The 20205-nt window shown below is 48.1% G+C and overlaps 4 protein-coding genes across 4 annotated transcripts; 1 reads left to right on the top strand and 3 right to left on the bottom strand.

Annotated features, from left to right (window-relative positions):
* Positions 1-5388: 5388 nt before the first annotated feature.
* DFJ58DRAFT_906644 (peptidase M24, structural domain-containing protein) lies at positions 5389-8883 on the bottom strand. Its single transcript, XM_041395022.1, has 24 exons — positions 8651-8883; positions 8526-8594; positions 8387-8468; positions 8305-8336; positions 8220-8251; positions 8116-8167; positions 7925-8071; positions 7740-7877; positions 7511-7686; positions 7405-7458; positions 7149-7348; positions 7040-7101; positions 6934-6993; positions 6868-6885; positions 6776-6816; positions 6622-6721; positions 6559-6568; positions 6460-6500; positions 6402-6408; positions 6304-6350; positions 6228-6254; positions 6133-6177; positions 5965-6086; positions 5389-5910 (listed from the first exon to the last, which is right to left on the bottom strand). Exons 1-24 carry the CDS (start codon positions 8874-8876, stop codon positions 5749-5751), a joined length of 1950 nt encoding a protein of 649 aa, XP_041242540.1. The 5' UTR covers positions 8877-8883; the 3' UTR covers positions 5389-5748.
* An 83-nt stretch (positions 8884-8966) lies between these two features.
* DFJ58DRAFT_794805 (magnesium transporter NIPA-domain-containing protein) lies at positions 8967-10796 on the bottom strand. Its single transcript, XM_041390476.1, has 7 exons — positions 10566-10796; positions 10419-10509; positions 10349-10363; positions 10224-10299; positions 10016-10176; positions 9677-9968; positions 8967-9628 (listed from the first exon to the last, which is right to left on the bottom strand). The coding sequence occupies exons 1-7, from the start codon at positions 10647-10649 to the stop codon at positions 9067-9069; spliced, it is 1281 nt and encodes a 426-aa protein (XP_041242539.1). The 5' UTR covers positions 10650-10796; the 3' UTR covers positions 8967-9066.
* A 16-nt stretch (positions 10797-10812) lies between these two features.
* On the bottom strand, positions 10813-14355 carry DFJ58DRAFT_906642 (RNA helicase; the record flags this gene model as incomplete). The annotated part of the gene is made up of 10 exons (XM_041395021.1): positions 10813-11245; positions 11295-11400; positions 11452-11570; positions 11624-11907; positions 11965-12931; positions 12982-13028; positions 13076-13138; positions 13188-13670; positions 13729-14176; positions 14217-14355. 10 exons carry the CDS (start codon positions 14353-14355, stop codon positions 10917-10919), a joined length of 2985 nt encoding a protein of 994 aa, XP_041242538.1. The 3' UTR covers positions 10813-10916.
* Positions 14356-15820: 1465 nt separating this feature from the next.
* Positions 15821-19477, top strand: DFJ58DRAFT_914837 (uncharacterized protein; the record flags this gene model as incomplete). The annotated part of the gene is made up of 17 exons (XM_041395409.1): positions 15821-15872; positions 15919-15986; positions 16047-16346; positions 16399-16429; positions 16474-16655; positions 16958-17105; positions 17143-17147; positions 17209-17327; positions 17349-17495; positions 17582-17645; positions 17671-18157; positions 18188-18228; positions 18350-18400; positions 18667-18724; positions 18781-18842; positions 18905-19112; positions 19296-19477. Exons 2-17 carry the CDS (start codon positions 15972-15974, stop codon positions 19475-19477), a joined length of 2100 nt encoding a protein of 699 aa, XP_041242537.1. The 5' UTR covers positions 15821-15872; positions 15919-15971.
* Between the last annotated feature and the right edge of the window lie 728 nt (positions 19478-20205).

The raw sequence follows: 20205 nt of genomic DNA, 5'->3' as shown, positions 1-20205 counted from the left end.
GGACCCGTTCGGACGAGTCTGAACCAGTCCGAACCCATCATTAGAGTTGCAGGTTTGTTGCTTCTGTTCTGCGACTCCTCAGGTTCATCGAAAGATGCTCACTGTTGACATATCAGTAAGTTTACCGGTGAAATCGTCACCGGTGCAATCATCACCGATGCAATTGATCAGAGTGGATATTTATATCTCATTCTGGTCTTACGCAGAACATCAGCAAAGGATAAAAGGGTGGGGTGCGTCCAAGGTTAGCTCATTCATCAAAACATGTTGAACTCTGCAGTTAATGCTAATGGTGTTTTGAAGGATGTGTCTGAAATCGAATGGTATCATGATCCTGACGATGACATGCCCATCTCGCCCCATCCTGAATCCTCATCTAAGGCTTTGCCCCCAGCACCCTCTCATTGTACCCTGGACTCTTTCGTAGGCTCTCATCGAATGCCCGCAACAGTTGTTGCTGGTTCTCGTCGCTCTGGCCGGCCTATCAAGCCTTCCGCAAAGGTGCGAGAAGCAGCGAGCAGTGCCATTCCTGCCAAATGTTCAGGTACTACCACCATGCCCCCTGCCACCAAGCGCCCGCTTGTCTCTGCAACCAGCTCTTCTACAATTGGCGACAATGATGGCGGCGGTGACAACAACAACAACAACAATGTCATATCTACAAACAAGGACAAGTCATTTGTTGCAGATTCAGGCGACGAAGAGGCCAAGGAAGCTGAAGAAGCTTACCAGCAAATAAAAGCATTTGGAGATGCCGACCGAGATGTAAGTGTGTTTTCAGGCTCTCTCCTACTTTACTCATATCAGACCTCCAGGTTCGCAAAAGTTTGAAGAAAGATGAGCGGACAGCAGATCTGCAGATGATCTTCACCAAGGAAAAAGGCCACAAGAACGCACACACCGGTGAAAGTGAGGATGGATGGTGGTGTAACGTTTGCAAGTGTGTTTTGCTCTTCCCCATTTTCGAGCATCTTTTTACTAACTTGCCTTCTGTCTCATAGGGAAGCAAATTTGCCTCTTCAAAATTGTTTCTTCAAGGGCAGTATTTCTACCCATCGTACTCACATCGCCCGGAATCCAAACTGCCACTTTCCGATCTACAAGAGTCGCTGCGAGGAGAAAGGCATCATCATGCATGAGCGCGCTATTCCCTTGAATGTCAAGGTATCCGACGGAGGGCAGTGAACTCTTGATCGTGCCCTTGTCCCCAAGCCACCACAGTTTTCAAAGTCAGGCCTTGTCGACTATATTGTCGAGCTTATTGTTGCCGAGGATGAGGTTTGTGACTTTCACTATTTCTTTCTTTCTTTCACAGTACTCACGCAATTGCAGGCATTTCAACTTGTCGACAAAGGATCCTTTCGCCGCCTCCTGCAATACCTTTGGCCAAGCCTTACAGATCAAGATATCCCGCACCGCACTAAGACACGGGATGAGATTCTAGAGAGAGCAAAACTTGCTGTTGAACAAGTCAAGGAAAAACTAGCAGTAAGTGTTAATAATTGTGATTGTCTGCTTTTCACTCATTATAATTGTCATAGCACGTTGACAGCAAGATTTCAATGACATTTGACTCCTGGACATCTGAACCAGGCGACCCCTTCCTTTCCATCACAGCTCATTACATCGACTCACCCGTGGACAAGCCTCAGGAGTGGGAACTCAAGACGGAGCAACTTGCCTTTAGGCTCATCAAGGGTAACCATAGCGGCGCTAAAATTGGTGGTATTTTGATCGAAGTGATCGATAAGTATGATATACGCAAAAAGGTGAGCATTTGTGTCATTTTACTTACTGTTTCTCTAATCTTTTTCATAGGTCGGCTGGTTCACAGCTGACAACGCGACAAACAACGACACAGCGATTCGAACCTGTCGCGATGGAGATCAATTCTCATGGCATCAACTGGGACCCAGTCGAACATCGTGTCCGTTGTATGGAACACGCGCTGCATCTTGCAGCAAAGCATTTTGTTGAGAGAGTGGCTCCAACATCCGCCAGTGTTTTACTCAAGAAGACAGCAGAAGACGATGACGACAATGATGATGATGAGACCAATTTTGACGTTGCCGATACTATTGGTAAAGCACTTTCACTTGTCATGCAAATACGAAAGTCCCCGCAAGCTCGTGTTTTCTTCAAGAAGTGCTGCGCTGAGGTTGACCTCCCCCCTCTCGAACTTCTCAAATGGGTTCGAACACATTGGGCATCACTCTTCAAAATGTTGGAGCGAGTGATCCGTTTACTGCAAGGTTTGTTTTATATTAAGTGTTATGTTCTATCTAAACTAATTTATTTGAATTTAAGGGAGTGAACAGGTTCACACAACTTGCTGACGACAGCGAAGAAGTCCCCAACTTACAAGGGAAAACATATTCGGCATTCAAGCTCACACAACAGGAGTGGTCAAAGTTGGAATTGATTTGAGACAGTGCTACAGGTCAGTTCCTTCAACTGTCTTTTTTTCCACCTTCTGTATTAACTAGCACTACACTGCGCAGGAGCCTGCTAATGCTCAACAGACTTTCTCAGCTACTCGGGAGCCTACAGTCTGGCGCACCATTCCTGTCCTCGAATATCTTCAAGAGACGTGGGAACGCATGGCTGGCACTTCAACATTCGACGTACTTTCAGCATCCGTCACATCTGGCCTGGACAATCTGGCTAAGTGGTATCGCAAGACAAATGACACAGATGTCTACTTCATCTGCCTTGGTACGTGCCCCATTCTTAATTCACACATTCTCATTTTGACGACACTCTTACTTTCATCATGCAGCCCTCGACCCTAACTACAAAGTTGCCTATGCTAAGGCAAAATGGGCGTCTCAAGACTTTGCTGATGGAGTGAAATGGCTCGAAGATGTGGTAAGTCCATGGGTATCTCAATAAATTGTCTGCAGCACTAACTTAGTATCTAGTTTGATCAGTATTATCATGCCCCTCCTTCATCTGCTGCGACGACACATTCTGCTACACCATCCCTCTCACGCCAAGGTTCCTACGGCCAGAGCTGGATGCGCGATGCAATCAAAGCTCGTGTCTCACATGACGCAGCTCGTCAAAGGCCTCGTCGGGAATTGGAGGACTACTTAGCTGCACCACTGGAGGATGTTGAGAATGTAGTCGCGTGGTGGGGTGTAAGCTCATATCCTTAATATTCCGTGTAACTTGAAGCTGACAATTATTTTTTTAAAGCATCACTCGGTTCAGTATCCCACTGTTGCTCGCATCGCAAAAGATTACCTCGCTATTCAGGGGTCTGCGGTAGCATCTGAACGGGCATTCTCAAGTGGCGGCATCACCGGCACCACACGTCGCAACTGCTTGCTTCCAGAGACATTCGAGGCACTTCAACTGTTAAAAAGTGCGTACCGTCAAGGCCATGTATCAGCAATGGTGCAGGCTGAGCTTGTTGCTCCTCAAATTTTTATTGTTGAATAGTCTAGCCTACAATTGTTCGTACTTGGAAAATTTTGCTAATTTCATGTTGCGTTCGGCGGTTCGAACTGGTTCGAACTCGAACCCGACCATTGTGAACCCGTTCAAAGTGGTCCGGCCCAGAGTCCACCCTACCTTTGTGAACTTGACCGAGGTTCAGTTCTCGGTCCTCAGTTATCTTGAAAAAACCGGACGGAACTGAACTTCGGCAGCACTAGTTGGGTGTCGGGGATTGCATCTTATAGGGTCATTTCTACACAGGAAAGCGTTCTCTTTCTAGCCACTGAAGAGCGCACTGGTCGTTAGGACTCGTTACGGAGCAAAGGAAAGGTCCTAACTGTGACCCTCCGAGTCGTTACAATCGCTCCTTCATCGATATTGGTGGCTTGCCGCCGCTACGGTTTCTTACCTATCGCTTCGCAACGCCTCAGGCTTTGGGGTTACGTCTGCGTGTGCTTTTCGCTGGCCTGTCTTCAGCTACCCAGCTGATCATACCTGTAGTATCTCTCATCCTCCTGAACCTCATACAAACGCTCATCATCACCGACGTCGCGTCGCGCATCACGAGGGGAAGAGTAACACCAGCGACGTTGTGGTGTTTATCACTTATTATACGCAGGTGGGCACCTTCTCTTTCGTGCGGTGCAGAGTTGACGTCTTCTAATCACAACCACGCCGATGTCATCCACACCCTACTTCCCTCTGTCGAACCTCGGCGGCGTATACCGCGCAATCAACCAAAGCCTCGTTGATACCGAGAAATTACCTCACCTCGATGAGCCTACGATGTGGTTGATGAACCTGATGCCAAGGAATTAGCAATCTTGAACGGTGAAGTTGAATTTGGTGCGTAGCCCTCACTCCATCCTCATACACATCCATCCTAATCCACCACAGACGACGTATCCTTCTATGAGCATCAAACTTTCGCACTGCAAATATTTCCCCCATGGCAGACGCGTCGCCCTTGGCGGCGAAAGCGGAGCAGGCAAAAGCACATTCCTGTGCCTTCTCTCGCGCAACAGGCGTCATACTCCAAGACCCCGTGCTCTTCAACGTCAACATCGGGTATCACATCGTTTATGGCCAGCCTTCCATCACATCTCCTGATGAAAGTACCATCGTCTCAAGTACTCAAGCTGCGTACCCGCGGGTAAACCCCAGACGGGTATGGGTATGGGTACGAGTTTTTCCCGGGTACGGGTGCAAGTAGGGCCACTGGTACCTGTGCGTTTACACGTGCGGATCCCTACGCAGTAATAGTCGGTCCAAGACCGTACTATTGCTGTCTGACTCCAACGATTAGGATAATTAGTTCCACACCAAATTGCCAATAGAAGGCATCTGTTTGAAGGCACGACCACTTAGGCAAGAAGAATTTTAAAGAACAATATTCAGCACATAAAAGCCAGCCATGTTCCTACTATCTTCTTCAGAATTATCTGATCCCATATTACACAAGTCGCAGACAATGCGTTTCGCCTCTACAATTGTACTCGCTCATGTCGTTGCTACTAAGTTAGCATCACCAATCTCTGCCATGCCCCAGCCTGGTGACACCGCGACTCAAAGTTGTCCCAGGTATTGCTATGATTCAAGCGACTGCATAGATTGCTCTGACCCGCTTTGCGTGAGCATCAGCCGTTTTCCTGGATTTGATAACATGATTCACCTCCATGGTAGGCCTCCAAATGTCGCTGCGCCCAGTGGAGCGACGAATAATCATCTCATGTATTATGACAACCCGGCATTGAAACATCAAAATATCGAATAAATTTGATCGCCTACAACCCTATTTTCAGGATATAAAAGCAAGCCTTGTCCACCTCAAAGTAGTCCAGAGTCCTCTTTGCAAAGCTTGTATCACTTCGCATAATCATGCATTTCTCCTTCTTCCGATCCTCGTTGGAGTAGGGGTCCCAAGGGCAGGAGCTGCGCACCAATGGTCCTATCGGCCCTTTCCACAGCTTAGTCAGCACGTAGACTAGGTTTCGCCATGTTCGTAGCTAGCATCCATCATCATCTGCCTTGCTCTGGGCTTAGGCCGCTGGCCCTGCTCCATCGTCATCGTTATTGCTTTGGCAACATGTATGTCTGTCAAAATCAGAGCGTCATTCTCCTAATAAAGCCAGGTTATATATGGGCTAGAGATACTGGTGAATGACATCATTGTTAACTTGCACGAATTAGAATCGGCGGGTGGATACATAAGTCCCGGCTGGGCTTGGTGTTCGTGTAAGCGCTGATGTACAAAATTGTTTTTGGGGGTGCTCTCGATTAAACAACAGCATCTGATAGAATCATCTTCTACACAGGAGAGCATTCTCTCTCTAGCCACTGAAGAGCGCGCAGGTCGTTACGTAGCAAAGGTCCTACCTTCTCCAGCGTCTCCGCATGATACGAGTTGAGCCACTCCTTTTCCTGCGCGGTCAGAACCGAGAAATCGATCAGCTTCGTTTGGATAGGACACTACTTCAGCGTTAGCTTATCGAGACGCGATCCCTCTCATCCGAAGGCGCTCACCATCGTTACATGTTCAAAACAAAGGTACCCATTCCCAAAGTTATTTGGTGTATCGGCCTCACGAACGATAACAACGCTTTCAGTGCGGATCCCGTAGCGTCCGTCGGCGTAGTAGCCCGGTTCTGACACGAATGTTGGTTCGTTCTTTGCATTACTCAGTCCACTCACCATTCGAAACAGTCATGCCCGCTTTCAAAGGGGTGCTGTTGTACGCTGGAGGTGTGGGTAAGGACGAAGACTAGGAAGTGCAGTATGAAACAAACCTATACGGGTGCCGATGCCGTGCGGGCCTTTGCATAATGTGAACATCATATACTATGTAAAGGGGGCCTGACTTACCTTCATGAACATTGAGGAAGTGACCAACGCCATGGCCAGTCCCATGTCTATATTCGGGCGTTATGAAAGTTCAACAACTTTGAACGATGAGGAACTACCTGTAATCTGTAAATTCGATTAGGACATTGCAATAAGGCTCAAGAACGAATAGCTTACCCCATCCCTCTTGCCATAGAGCTCGTCTTGCAAACGAGTCACTGAGGTGAAACTAACTTGAGCAACTTGGTCTGACGGTGTCAGAAGCAAATCATTCACATAATGTAACCTAAACGACATATCATCAGGCTGAACCAAAGGGAAATAGGAAAGCGGACGCACCTGAAGTGCCAGTTGGGAAAACAGCAGTGTCGATTGAAATATGGCCTTGCAAAACACGCGTGAAAGCTCGTTTCTCCTCATTAGTAGGGGTGCCAAAATGCTGCGAGGATGTCTTGAGATAAACCCTTCTCATTACATCGGCAAAATTGCCTACCAATGTCCGGGTCACATCAGTCGTTCCGTCAAGATATTGTCCTGATGATGGTCTCGTGAGAGATGTATCATTGTGAACAGAAAGGACCTCACCTCCAGAATCACATAAATATATCTAATATTCTCTGTGTAAGCATGGATCACGTCGATCTGGACAACATACCTGATCCTTTCTGATAATCGCGCAGTCATCCGGGTCCGGTGAATAATGTATAACAGCTGTGCAATGATCAGTGTGTGTTTTGTCTCACCCGAGTTCGCGCACCAGCATTAGGTCCAGTAGACGAGATTGTTGTGAACGACAGTCCACGGAACAAGTCCAGCTCACTACTAGGAGGTGAGCTGTAGCAATATAAAATATCGTCCACACTGACGATCTAAATTCTTCGAGCTTGGCCGCGGCCTGGCTTTCGTTCAGCTCAACGCCTTTGTTAAGTTGTTCCTCCAACCAGGCAAAGTAACGGATTAAGGCAGCGCCATCACGGATGTGGCATTTTCGGAAGCCCTCGATCTCCGTCTCATTCTTTATTGCCTTCATAGCAGCCACTGGTGACGGAATCAGAACGGCATTTTCCTGTATTGAGTCGGAACACAGTTAGTGATATTCACGGACTGTCACAAAGTACGTACTTGTCCGATTGCTTCAACCACAGCTAGACTAGTTTTATCACCCAGTAGCATGGGCTAAAGCGGACAAAAATCAGAATTGATTTTAAACATGCATTAAATGTCTCACTTTGTCTTTGCTAGCACCAAGGGTCGCAGTGAGCTGCCTCAAAGAAGGGATGAAAGACTCATATGGTCGGATCTCAACATCAGAGCCCAGGAACGTCTTGATACTTTGTTGGACCTGAGCGTCATTCATAAAAAGTATTGCCTTCGTTGGGGTCACAACAGCATACGCGAAGAAGACTAGAGAATGTTCCTTGAGATACTAAATCAACGTGACGGTGGTCTGCAATTACCAGGGTTGAAGTCAATATCTGTGCCACGAAGGTTGAAAAGCCACGCGACTTCGTCAAGAAGCGTAACGACCGAAGCAACAGCATTTTTCTTCGTGATCTCTTCCCGTAAACGCTGGAGTTTGTCCTGAAATGACTCTCCTGTTCAAACGTTAGTCTTAAACTATATACGGTCATGTCATGCTGACCGGCGTATTTGACGTCCAAAGGGAAAACACTGTTGTGAGGACACGGGGGTCGGTCCTTGCCCCAGACGATGTCGACAGGGTTTTGCTGGAGAGATACAAGCTCAGACCCCCTAGGTTCAAGAGATTTCTGGAGACTTTCAGCATCCACTACTATCGGTTAGCTAAATAAGGAGAAGTGGTAACACCCGTACCAGCTGAAATAAGCGTAGGATCGATGCCAATCCGGGTCCCTTGCTCGAGGTGCTGTCATAGCATTTGATCAGTGTAAGGTCCCAGAATGACAGGGAGGATTGACCTTGGAGAGAAATTCCTGCCATGTGGGCACGTCTTCCTCTCTCAAGTAAGTCAAAAGCACGAACATGATAAACGAAGCACTATACCTGGCAAACCCTGTTTCATAAGCTTCCAGTTGCTGAGGACATCTCTTGTGAGGAAGAATATAATCAATGACGTAGACAGTACCTGTCAAGCTGTTCAGAAGCTTGCAAGAAGTATCTCCCATCTGTGAAGAGGAAAGCATCCCTGAGGGTAATGATAGCGCACCCTACATGACTCTCATGTCAGATGTCAGAGTCAACCCGAGATCATGGCATCTTCTCACCGGCTGACCCATTGAAACCTGAAATGAATGCCCTACGCTCATCTGAGTGTGCAGGATACTCGCTGAAGTCTTCAGAACAAGGAAACTTTAGCGAGACTTCTGCTGGACATATCGTGCGCGCCTACGCTGGTCCTCGCTAGGAACAATGAATACCTTGACGTTGTTCTCTGGCTTCTTCAACAGCTCTCGTAACTTCGCTAGCCGCTCGGTAGTGTCGACAGTGCGAGTCTTAACTGCGTCCATGGTCGTTGTCGTACCAGAGGAGAATCGGACAGTCTGAGCAAACGCAGGGGTCAGGAGATATGGATACCTGTGCGTACGCAAGGCCCCAAGACTACATCGAGACCACATGTGTTCTACAAGATCTTTCCACACAAAGGCGCCTGAACCAGGAACTTGTTCTCACATCCCAGCGCTGCGCACTGTTCGGTTCACTCATGATCAACTTTACTCAGTCCTTCACAAGCTTTAAATAAGTAAGTTAGACAAGAATTCAATATCTATTATAGTGGTCCGTTAAAAGGGTATAACTATGCTAGTTTCATGAAGGTCGAGGAGAATTCCGTGCACTGCCCTGCAGCGCTGGGGAATTGCTATGACTTCGAGAGACAATCGGTCGTATCCGATGCTCTGAATGCAATCGAGTCCGTTCATCTACATCACTATCATACTCGTACTCTTCTTCGCTCTCCCGCAGCTGAGATAGCGGCATGTTATCGGTTGTCTCCTCCTCCTCAAAGGCATTGAACAATGTGGTACTCTGTGCGCGATAAAGTGAAGAACGACGGCCGTGGCCAGAGGACTGCAGGGCGCCATCTGGTTGTACTTCCGATAGACCACCCCACCCTTCAAGAGACATGCGACCCTGGAGGCTCATGCGAGGATTCATGAGACCGCTTTCTAGGGTGGAGTGACCGTTGGGCATGTTTTGGGGATCAGGTTTCCGTGAAAGATTCAAGAGGTGAACACCGAGGAAAGTGACAATGAACCCAGCGAGAAGCGTAACAGTATTGGTGCCGTCCGTCGTATTAAATCCTTGGAACAAGATAAGGGACGCCACTATCGTCGCCGTAGAAAATCCAACGTAATACATGGGATTTACACTGTAGAATGGTGAACATTCCATTAATAAGATGTGCGGACGGACGTACACATTGGTAGAGAATGTATCCAATGCTTTATTGAAGAAGTTCATCTGCACCAAAATGCACCCAACGACGACTATGCCGAACGCATATGTACTTGGATGGGTGAACTGGTTGTTCCCACCAAGTGTGAGTTTGACGGCTACACCAAAACCCTTGATGGCCATGACAGACACGGAACCAACTAAGGAGCATATAGATATGTAAACAAGAGGATTGGAGCGCCCGTAGCGTGGGGCAACACCGAATATCATGACGATCGAGAATACGAAAACCGTGAAACAATACAGTATGAATCCTGCAAACCGGTCAATGTTACAGCAATAAGAGAAGATTATGACCAACCGGGCTGTATAGCATATTGTAAAATCTCGTCCACGGTCTGAACCTCTTTATCTGGTGGTGCATGGAGAACAATGATCAAAGAACCAATAAGGCACAGGGCACATCCCGTCCGCCCTAGATGCCCGAGCTCTTCGTTGAGTAGGAAGGACGCCAGTATGGCACTGCATAACATCAGTTGATGGAACTGTAACACATATAGCATGCTTACCCGATCAACACGCTAAGTGCGCCTAATGGTGTCACCAATATTGGGGGAGCAAAAGTGTAGGCAGCGAAGTTTGCGACTACGGACTTCATTATCAGCTGAACAAAGGGGTAAGAGATGGTTATCACTTTCTCCAAGCACCACTATACAATCGTTGAGATGAAGTGATATTTCGACGACTCGATTGGTGAGACTCACAAGTGGAAATCCCAGCCCACCATATTGGATTCCGGAGGTAAGCATACTCCTCGGAGGTAGATGCATTTCGTGCTCCTGCATCAGTAAGTCCCTGCATCCAAGTCCACTCAGTTTCCGGGGAGTTCAACAAAGCTCAACATGTAGAACCTTCTTTGTGATGATGAAGCTTGTCCCAATGGCTAATGAGCTGGAGACTGCCAGAGCCAATCCGATGTACTTGTCTTCAACCATAATGTGACAGAATAACGTGAACGTGAAAGCGAAAGAGAGGAGACACGGTCCTACCGTTAGCTGCGCGAAAATTGAAAAGTCAATTGGGGAACTTCAGGGAAGTCCACGACGACTTTCTCGTATCCCCAATTTGGACAAATGCAAACACCGCCCAGCGTCGGCGTGAGACAGTAGCAGAATCCATTGCAAGCACATAAAGAAACAAAGTATACAAAGTATTACATATAAAATTACAAGGAATATTGAACACAACCACAGTACGAAAGCCTACTCCAGTTCTCTCCACGGCCTGTCAAAGTTTGCATCGTCGTCGTTATCATCATCTTCGTTGCCCGTGCCAATCTGCACATTCTCTGCCACGACCTCCTCAATCCTCCGAGCAAGAAGATTCATATTCGTCATTGCAGCCGCTCGAATGTGTTGATCGTATTCGCCACTCTCATCCACTGTTTCTGTTGTGTCCCATGTCGGTCCAGGACCAGCCCACCCACCGTTCAAGTGTACATAATTCAGGAACAACCGCCAGAGGGGATCTAGGGACAAGACGTTTGGGTCTCCGACCACAATCAGCAGAGCCTGTGCTCGAGTCACAGCAACTGAGAGCGATGTGAGTATTATTTTCACCAAAAACAATGGTCCACTGACCATTGAAGCGCCTCGGGTTCGCAACGAAGCCAAGGGTGTATTTGAGATCAAACTCAACGAAATCTCGGCTACTCCTGACCGTTGATATGATGATGATTCGTCGTTCCTAGTAACTAGAATTGGTCACAGAGCGACACAGACTTCTAAATTTGCCCACCTGACCCTGGAATTCTTCTACACTGCCGACTTTGACCTCGTCAGCCACGCCACTGAGCATCTTGCGAATCTTGACACATTGAGCGTGATAGGGAGCGATCACGCCAATCTCACTGTGAGCTGTCGTATCGTTTGTAAATTGTGAACAACAATGAGTGCGTGTATTCACTTACCCACTCTGATCTGTCGATCATCTCGGAGGAGTTGAATGTATTTGCGAACTTGAGTAACCTCATCAATGTTGAAAAACGAGGGTGACGAAGCCTCGCGGTCATCCTTCCCAGATATCGAGTGGAAGATAATCGGGAATTTCTTTGAAGGCAGCTTCTTCCAGCCTTCAAAAGCGCGTATGATGTTCTTGTTGCCACAGGACTCAAGATCATTCGCGTAGAATCGCTCATTGGGAAACTTCAGAATTGCGGGATGCGACCGGAAGTTCTTCACAAGCTTGACGACGCTGCTCATAGATTAGTGAGCTGAACGAATTCGAAGGAAATACACGAGCTATGATCACCTCAGGCCGTGGCCACTTTGAGCTTCGTATGCATCCATCGACATCAGACGTTCGAGGTAGCTTTTCTCCAGCCCAAGCTCCCTTGCAATGTTAGAACGGATGATAGGTCCTAACTGCTTCGGATCTCCTGCCAAGACGATGTTCGTCGCATTGTCAGCCATCGTTTTGATGCCGATCATCACTTCAGGCTCAGTCGCTTGACCAGCTTCATCGACGAAAATATGCGTGAAATGTCCGCGGGGGATGCCAATACCGTACGGGATAGATGCAGAGACGCATGTGCACACAATAACTTTGAAGCGCTTGAGGATGGGGATGGGCGGGACAGAGAAGCAACTCTTGTCTTCCCCTTCCAGTCTCTTTGTGAGTGTGTAGCGCTGCAACTCATCTGGAACTTGGTCGAGGTGTCTTGAGGGTGCGTAAAGTCTGAAAAGTTCGTCGGGTCCGAGGGTGGACGCCAGCCGGGATGCAATGATGTCAGCAGCAGAGTTGCTGGGTGCGGTAGCAAGAATACGTGTGTTTGGTTTATGCTTGAGTAGTTGTTTCATGGCTTCCACTATCGTTATAGTCTTGCCAGTGCCCGGGGGACCAAAAACGGCAAACGGTGCTGAACCTTGTTGCTGAAGAAGGATAGATGTGACAGCTTGAAGCTGAGGTGGGTTCGTGGCAATCAACGGATTAAATGGCACAATAGGGCCTACGCCAGGACGAGAGGCAAGCGGTAAAATGTGCGCCTTTTGAGGGAACAAAAACTTATCAGATGCAAATGCAGTGTCCAGCGCTTGGTGTTGACGGCGCATAGGAATACGGTTGAGCTTGAATCGTACGTTATACCGCTGTTGCTGAGACCAGCCATGGAACGACCCGTCGAATCGTAACCCGACAGACGCCTGTCGAATGAAATGGACATGGCCTTCGTACCAATGGCCTTCGACAGCCCCATGCTTTTGGACAAGAAAACGATCCCCTGAGAGCATGATGAATGATAGCAAGAACAAAATAAGGAAACATCCAAACCAATCAAAACACTTGGGCGTTTTTCCGCTAGCCCGGGAACAGGCAAACTACAACACGATAAGCTCAAATCCTTGCGAAATATCAGTGTGCTCACTGATAATACAGTCCATGACGTTCTAGCTGAGCGTCCAAAATATCATAGCGTTCCAAATCGCGCCTTGAACACTCATAAGGATAGAGATAAATCAGTATACAACACTACTCACTCCATTCGGTGCTCCTCCACCCAAAGCAGTGTCTTAAAGTAGCGCGAATACGTTGAAGAATCGAAGACCTTCGGGAGGAAGACTCTCCTGACGTGGTCCAGTGCCTTCCCAGATGATGTTTCCGATAATGCAGCTAAGAGTGACTCCGATGGCTGCGCCCTAGGCAACTTTATAGTGTACGGGATGATGTTTTTGGAAGGTGGAGGGACACCCGACACTACTTGCGTCTCAGGCTGCGCACGGGTGCGCCGGCGAGGTTGGAAGGGAGCAATTGGTTTCAATAACTCATAATCGGCTTGGCTGCCCACAATGGCCTTCAGCGGCCTAGCGATGACGAAGGTTACACGCAGCGCTGTGTCTTCGAAGAGGATTTCAAGACGATCGTCCATGCGCCCAGAGTGAGGTGTTGAAAACCGTACAACAATAGCAGTCGGACGGCGATATGCCAATACTGCCCCCTCCGCTGTGGTCGTAACAACAAAGCTACCAACAAAGTCATTAGCTTGGGTGACCAAACCAACAAAAGAGGAAAAGAGCTCACGCGGATTGCCCACCCACAAATGAGGAGGACAAAGATACCTTCTTAATGGTAACTCGTGATGAGGGCACCGTGGACTCTATTGTCAAAGTTCGTAATGCTCCCCGCGCAGCATCAGCATCTTCCATAATTCCAAAATCTAGTCCTTCCGAGAGAACAATGCCATGCTTGTCCTTCTCAGCTTCCTCGAGGGCAGTTTTAAACGCAGTGTAACCCTCCTTCCTGCGATGTTCGAGGGATCGAGGATGAGAAGGCCACAAGCCTTCTGGGATCTGTTTGTCGCAGACACCACAGAATACCTTGCCGGGGAGCGCCTCAGGAATAGCAGGAGCTACCTCAGGCAACACGCCTTCATTCTCCGCTTTTTTGCGGTGTCGTTTTCCTTGAACATGTTGAACCCAAGACTTGTGACCGGAAACGGAAGTGCCACAAATTGGGCAGCGGTATTGGCCTCCATCATGGCCAGCCAATTTACGGCGATGTTTTTTTACTGGCTAGATGCGCTTCGTACCACTTAGTGGACGCGCAGAAAACACCACATAACTCGCAGAGGTGGACGTCATGGTACCCTGTGCACAGGGGATCAGTGCAAGCGCCATGGGCTTCCAACTGCGGGCAAATTATGACCATAGCAAATGAGCGATAGGTCCCAGGACAAGAAGAGAGAGCACTCCAAAAGTACTTATTCCTCGTCCGCTGGATAGCTTTCTTGTATCCTCTCGTATCGGAGCAACGTGTCTAACACGAGGCCAAGTAGTGCAAATTAGGATGCTTCGATTCTTCAGACCTCCAGATTAGATTACGACCGACTCCAAGCAACTCGGAGCTTAAATCGACAACAAAGATACTGAGAGAACAAGGGTTTTCTGAGTAAGCGTTTAGAACAGAGTGTAGCAAAGTTTCACGAGTCGGAATAGGTCGGAAATTCGGAATGATACCGAGTCCAATGAGAGTGCGATGGTTTCAGAGCTAGGCAAAGAATGCGTTGAAACTACTCTCTTATACACTCCCGGGCCAAGGAAAGGTGTAACAACAAAGAACCGAACGGACAAAGGCGTCGCAACCAAGACTGTCACAGAGGCGAAGAAGCTTGACCTTTGAAATTGTGGAGACGGCAACGAGTGTGATATATAGAAGATAATTGTGAACAAAGGAGTGAATCATGATCACGGTTCCGAAGAGAAATCAAACTGTCGTCATATCCTAGTCACCCAGTGATCAACAAGTTGAAGATACCTTTGATGTATTATGGCTAACAGCGGAGGCGCAAATAAAGTTCGAGAGAACTTCTTACGTAAGGCGTTGCATTTAGCTTCGGTCATAGTACGGTCAAGGACGCGGTTACCGGTGGGCGATCAATCGACATCGATGAAGCTGGTACTTAGCTTTCTCCTGCTGTTCTTCGTGACATCACACTGCAAACATAACTTTTTCAGACTAGTTTGGCGGGTGGATAACCCTCATGAAAGGCAGTTGTTTTCGTCAAATTCCTCACTCTTTTGTCGTCGCAAAATTTCTTCCTCAGCGTTCGGCCACTTGGACATCGTACTAGTATGGCCTCGAAAAAGCCGCGTCCTTAAAATCGCTCCCTTTCCTAGCGCTGCGTGTTTCACGAACTGAACATTGGGATGCAAAACTTTGACCGTCAAGGACAATTTCTGTTTGCTATTTCCTCCAAGAAGCCAACGGGAGTGAATGATGGGTACTACTTTACCCTTCGATCGTCGCTATACAAAGATAAGAAAATGTTACGCGTTGAACCTCCTTTGCGTCCAGGGGACCGTACTCTCTACATCCATACATTTCTGAAGCTTCTCGAAGACACGGAATTCAAGCTCTCGCCAGAAACTGTGCCTCATATCTCGAATCGACTTGACGAATCTAGTTACCTCACCTTCTGTCGTTCGGTCATGGAAGTTTATGAGACATTTGTTCAAAAAAAAGTGCAAAGGATGCACAGTCTTCTGGTGGAAGCGATCCAGTAGAGGATGGGTGGGGATTCGTGGAGTGGCGAGTCACAGGGGGAGTATCTGAATAGACGATCTGGTTATGTCTTTGAATATTTGGAACCACAAAGTTTCAACCTGTCTGCCGCCACAGTTGAACCGACATCCATACGCCAAGATTTGCTGCTGTATAACCAGTAGGTTGTCCCTGCTTGTTGGTTTCGTTACTAGCTCTCACATATGTCAGGCTTGCTGCAGACTACTCATGGATGGGGGGTCACTGCTGCCGTGAAGTGGGCTATGAAGTCGAGAGCCGTAAGTCACAAAAGTATAGTGTAATGGCCATGATTTCTGACGAAAAGTTGGATTTTACAGTCTTTTCGTGCGCATGGGGTCCAACAAAACGGCCATCTTGTGCCAGGTTCTTTGTTTGTTAGAAAGTTACTGACATTCAATGAAAGTCTCCAGGCACATGCTCTAACCCTCTGGTCAACGAGGATCCCCTTTGACGGAGATCCCCCTGTTGTTGACAGTACTACTTCGCAAACGGAAGAAGAAGTATTCGATTGGGATGATGAGCCTTGTGTCGACCTCGACTTCGTTCCGGACTACGTGCCTTCTATCTCCGCACTGTCCGCTAGTGTTATTGCCTTTGATCTCTTTGGTACCATCCTTGTAAGTTTAATATTCATCCATCACAACACTTGAGTTGCTCACCTGCAACCAGGATCGTGACGGTGCTGTGGATGAAGCTATGCGTTTGTTATCCCCACGCATCCTGACAGACGCTGACTGTCTGAAGTGTATCTCGAATGCAAACTTATGAGACACAGAGACAACCCTGACGCACTCTACACTGACATTGTGCGGCATGCATTGGAGGATGTCTGCACGTTTCTAGGAGCGCTGCTAAGTGAAGTTTTACTCCGCGAAGCTGTCCAGACTATCCTGCAACCTGGTTTATATGCCGACGCAAGAGTAGCTGTGAGGACGCTCCTGGATCAGGGCTATACAGTGGTTGGCCTTCCAATCCCAGGTGCTCAGTCATTTTCGCTTCCTCAACTTCCATCCGGTCTTTACTGTGGGCGATCAACCTGCACCCCTCTCGGATCTTTTTGCTCAAAACCCCTCTACATTTTTGGACCTCTTGGAGCGCTGTCGCTTGGCATGCGATGCCGTTGAAAGGACCCAGGTTCTTGTAGTGACGTCCAGCCGTTAACCGAGTGATGGAACCAGCAAGTGTGGCAGTTTTCCCACTGTTTTGGTTCAATGTCCTGGATGCCTAGAATCAGAGTGAAGCTCGGCACAAGCGACCCGACCCTAGCCGTCGACGGACTACAAGCTTTGCAAATGCGACTACAAACATCGTCTTGCTCTTCATTCTTCACCAGTGGAGCGCACTCCGAGTCGCGTCAGGGAATTCCGCGTTTGCGGGTATGTATCAGGTAACAAACTCGCTTGGAATGGGAAGCTTTGGTAAGTTCACATGCACCCCTCTTTTCTGTATTAAACTGGCTGATGCGCTTTGTCAAGACAGGAAAACGTGTCGAGCGCGTTTCATGTTCTCACCGGCTCAGAGGTTGCAGTCAAAATGGAGATCCCAGCCGATGCACCGACCCGCGCCCGTTGTACTGCCTTACGAAGCTCTGGTGTACGGTCTGCTGCGTGGATACCCAGGTATACCATCATGCAAATGGAGTGGTATGAAAGGAGGAGCACATTTCTGGTTCTCGACCGAGTGGGTGCGAATCTTAAACAGCTCCGAAGAGTATGCAGAGGCGACCTCTCTTTGAAGACAGTAGCTATTGCTCGGCTGTCGAAATGGTAGGTGTGCTGATCAGCGCTGTGAGTCAGTACTAATTTGTGTGCGTTTTACCAGTTGGATAGAGTTGAATTCGTGCATTCACTAGGACTTGTCCTGCGGGACATCAGCCCAAAACTTCGCGATGGGCATTGGGGAGAAAGTCTAATATGGTCTATCTGTTCGACTTTGGTTTAGGCGAAACTTTACGTCGACCATCTACAGGAACACATATACCGTTCCATGAAGGCCGCGTTGGACTTGGAACTCCATGATATGCAAGCTATAACGTGCATTTTGGACGAGGTTCGTAAAGACCAGTCCCATTTTCCACTCAGGGCTAACGAGCGAGGAGCAGAACAGGGACGGCGAGATGACCTTGAAGCAGGGGGCAACGTCCTGTTATATCTCTTGCATGGACGCCTGCCTTGGCAAGGCATCTATGCACCAAGCATCGAGGCCAAACTCCTTCGAATAGGGGAGATGAGAGCTGGTTTGCCATTCCGTGACCTGCTTGTGCGCTCGCCCGTGGAGTTCACTACCTATTTTGATCACTGTCGTGGTTTGAAATTCGACGAAAAGCTGAACTACGCATTGCTAAGACAGCTGTTCAGTCAGATAATGGTCAGGGAAGGGTGGACGGAAAACACTGGGTTTGACTGGGAGGATGCAAGTCCCCGCAAAGGTATGCTGTTGCCTGACGAGTATAAATTAGATGTCCGGTTCACAGAAGACGATGTGTCCACGCTACAGTACGTGGGCCCTTATATGTATTACGCGCAACGTGATTGAATAAATACTATGCTCACCTCTCCCTACCTCGAGATGGATGTCTTAGATTATTTAGAAATGATGCACCGCACACCTTGCAATAAAGCCGAATGTTTCCTTTGGTGGCCTTGCCACTGCATCGCTAGTCATTGGGTCGGTAAGTATTTTGTCTCCAGAAAGGTTCACTACTGAGTCTAGACTCTACTTGGACCCATATACTTACATGATTTATGCTGTTGTCCTACCTCACGCAAGAAGGATTAAGATTAAATGCAAAAATTACTAGGGATAATTTTCTAAGTATGTACGCACTGGTGCCGTGCCTCGGGGTATACACCTCAGATTGTGTTGTAGCCCTCATACAGCCTCAGCGAACCAACAGCATTGTGACCGTGATCCACGGTAGTAAAGCCTCATCCATAGGACACTCCTTTGGCCGTCGGCTCTTCCAATGCGACCGAGGATGACTTGAAAGCTAAAGGTGGGGAAGTTGCATCATTTTCCTGACTGTCAGACCCACTCCGAATCTGTCCTTAGCTTTCTTCTGGCCTCCGGCCCCATTAACTTTTTTCGTTTGGTGGCAAATATCGACAATTTTGGTCAGTCTATCGAAAATCTAGGTTAGCACGTACGCACATCGGGGATATATCTCATGCTTCAGAGACGACGCTTGCCGCAGAAGCGTGAAGGTGAATTCCTTTTCATGGACCACATCAAAAGGAGATTCCCGCTAGTGTTGCGGGCAGAGCTCTACCATTCCGGCGCCACGTGGCAGAGCAGAAATGGCACTGCCAGGCAGATAGCAAAACCTCCCGGGCAAAATGTGGCAGAACTCCAAGACATGCAGAACCACGGGAGTAGTATAGGATGTATATATCAAGTTGCCTCGGACTAAGATGCGGACGGGAACGACATCTTGAAAGGGCTGGGGAGAAGATTCGACTTTACGGAACTGCAGTGTGTCGCCTATAGCAGAGGATGGGAATATCATGGTCACGGATTATGATACAAACGATGATGGGATTTGGAACATTGACTTGCTTATTATCTAGTGGTCTTCCATCCATTACAGCACGTAGATCTAACACTTCTAGTACCATCCAAAGAAATCTGCGATTCTGCCATCCGCCAGGTTCTGCCAGTTCTGCCGGCAGAATTACTTCAAAATAGTTCTGCCCACAATACAGTTGAAAGTCTGGAGTCTGGTACCTACTGGCACTCAGCTGGCTCTTGATATAGCCTCGACCCTTGTGTAAGTCCTTGTGTGAGTATTTCATGATAAAAAGATCTCGCATTCCGACTCGGAGTCTCATGGTGTGGAGTAATTTATATGAAACGACCATCATGCTTCTATTGAGTTCTGCCTGAGGGAGACTGCCGTAGGCGTGCTTGCTGTTTTCGAACTTGCGGATTGATATTTTAAGTAGCAGCAGCAATAAATATAAAGTGCATGAACATTGAGCACAGAACTGACCGACAACCGACAAATAAAAAAAAACTCACACTTGGCTTAAACTGAAGATCTCGCACTTTTCGATTGTAAGGTTCACCTCACTCACCAACCTGTGGGTCCGACTGATGACACTGAGGGCTTAGATGAATCTCTTGGCGATGATTCTCCTGGCATTTACGGTGGTTGGTCCTCTTAGTGCACGAGCCACGCTCGACTCCGAGACCACTGACTGACGGACCCCCCCAATGCGATTGGGGGCCGTGCGGGGCGAAACAGTGCCCGTCGGGAAAGGTTGTTGTAACAGCCAGAAGTTGCCACTTAGCACACGGTGACGAGGGGACTGAGTACTGTTGTCATGCTAGTGATGAGAAAGCATTGTGACGTAAATGAGGGGTTCGGGGTATGTCACCGATGAAACTCTTTCAGAACACATACTGAGCGCAAAATAGGGATGAAAACAGTTCTGCTCACACATTAAGCTGCGATAAAGTATACCCCATACATATTAT

The sequence above is a fragment of the Suillus subalutaceus genome (assembly GCF_016647625.1).
Source record: "Suillus subalutaceus strain FC151 chromosome Unknown DFJ58scaffold_73, whole genome shotgun sequence".
NCBI classification, from domain to species: Eukaryota; Fungi; Basidiomycota; class Agaricomycetes; order Boletales; family Suillaceae; genus Suillus; species Suillus subalutaceus.
The sequence above is the reverse complement of the archived record's forward strand: the minus strand, read 5'-3'. Positions and strand labels throughout refer to the sequence as shown.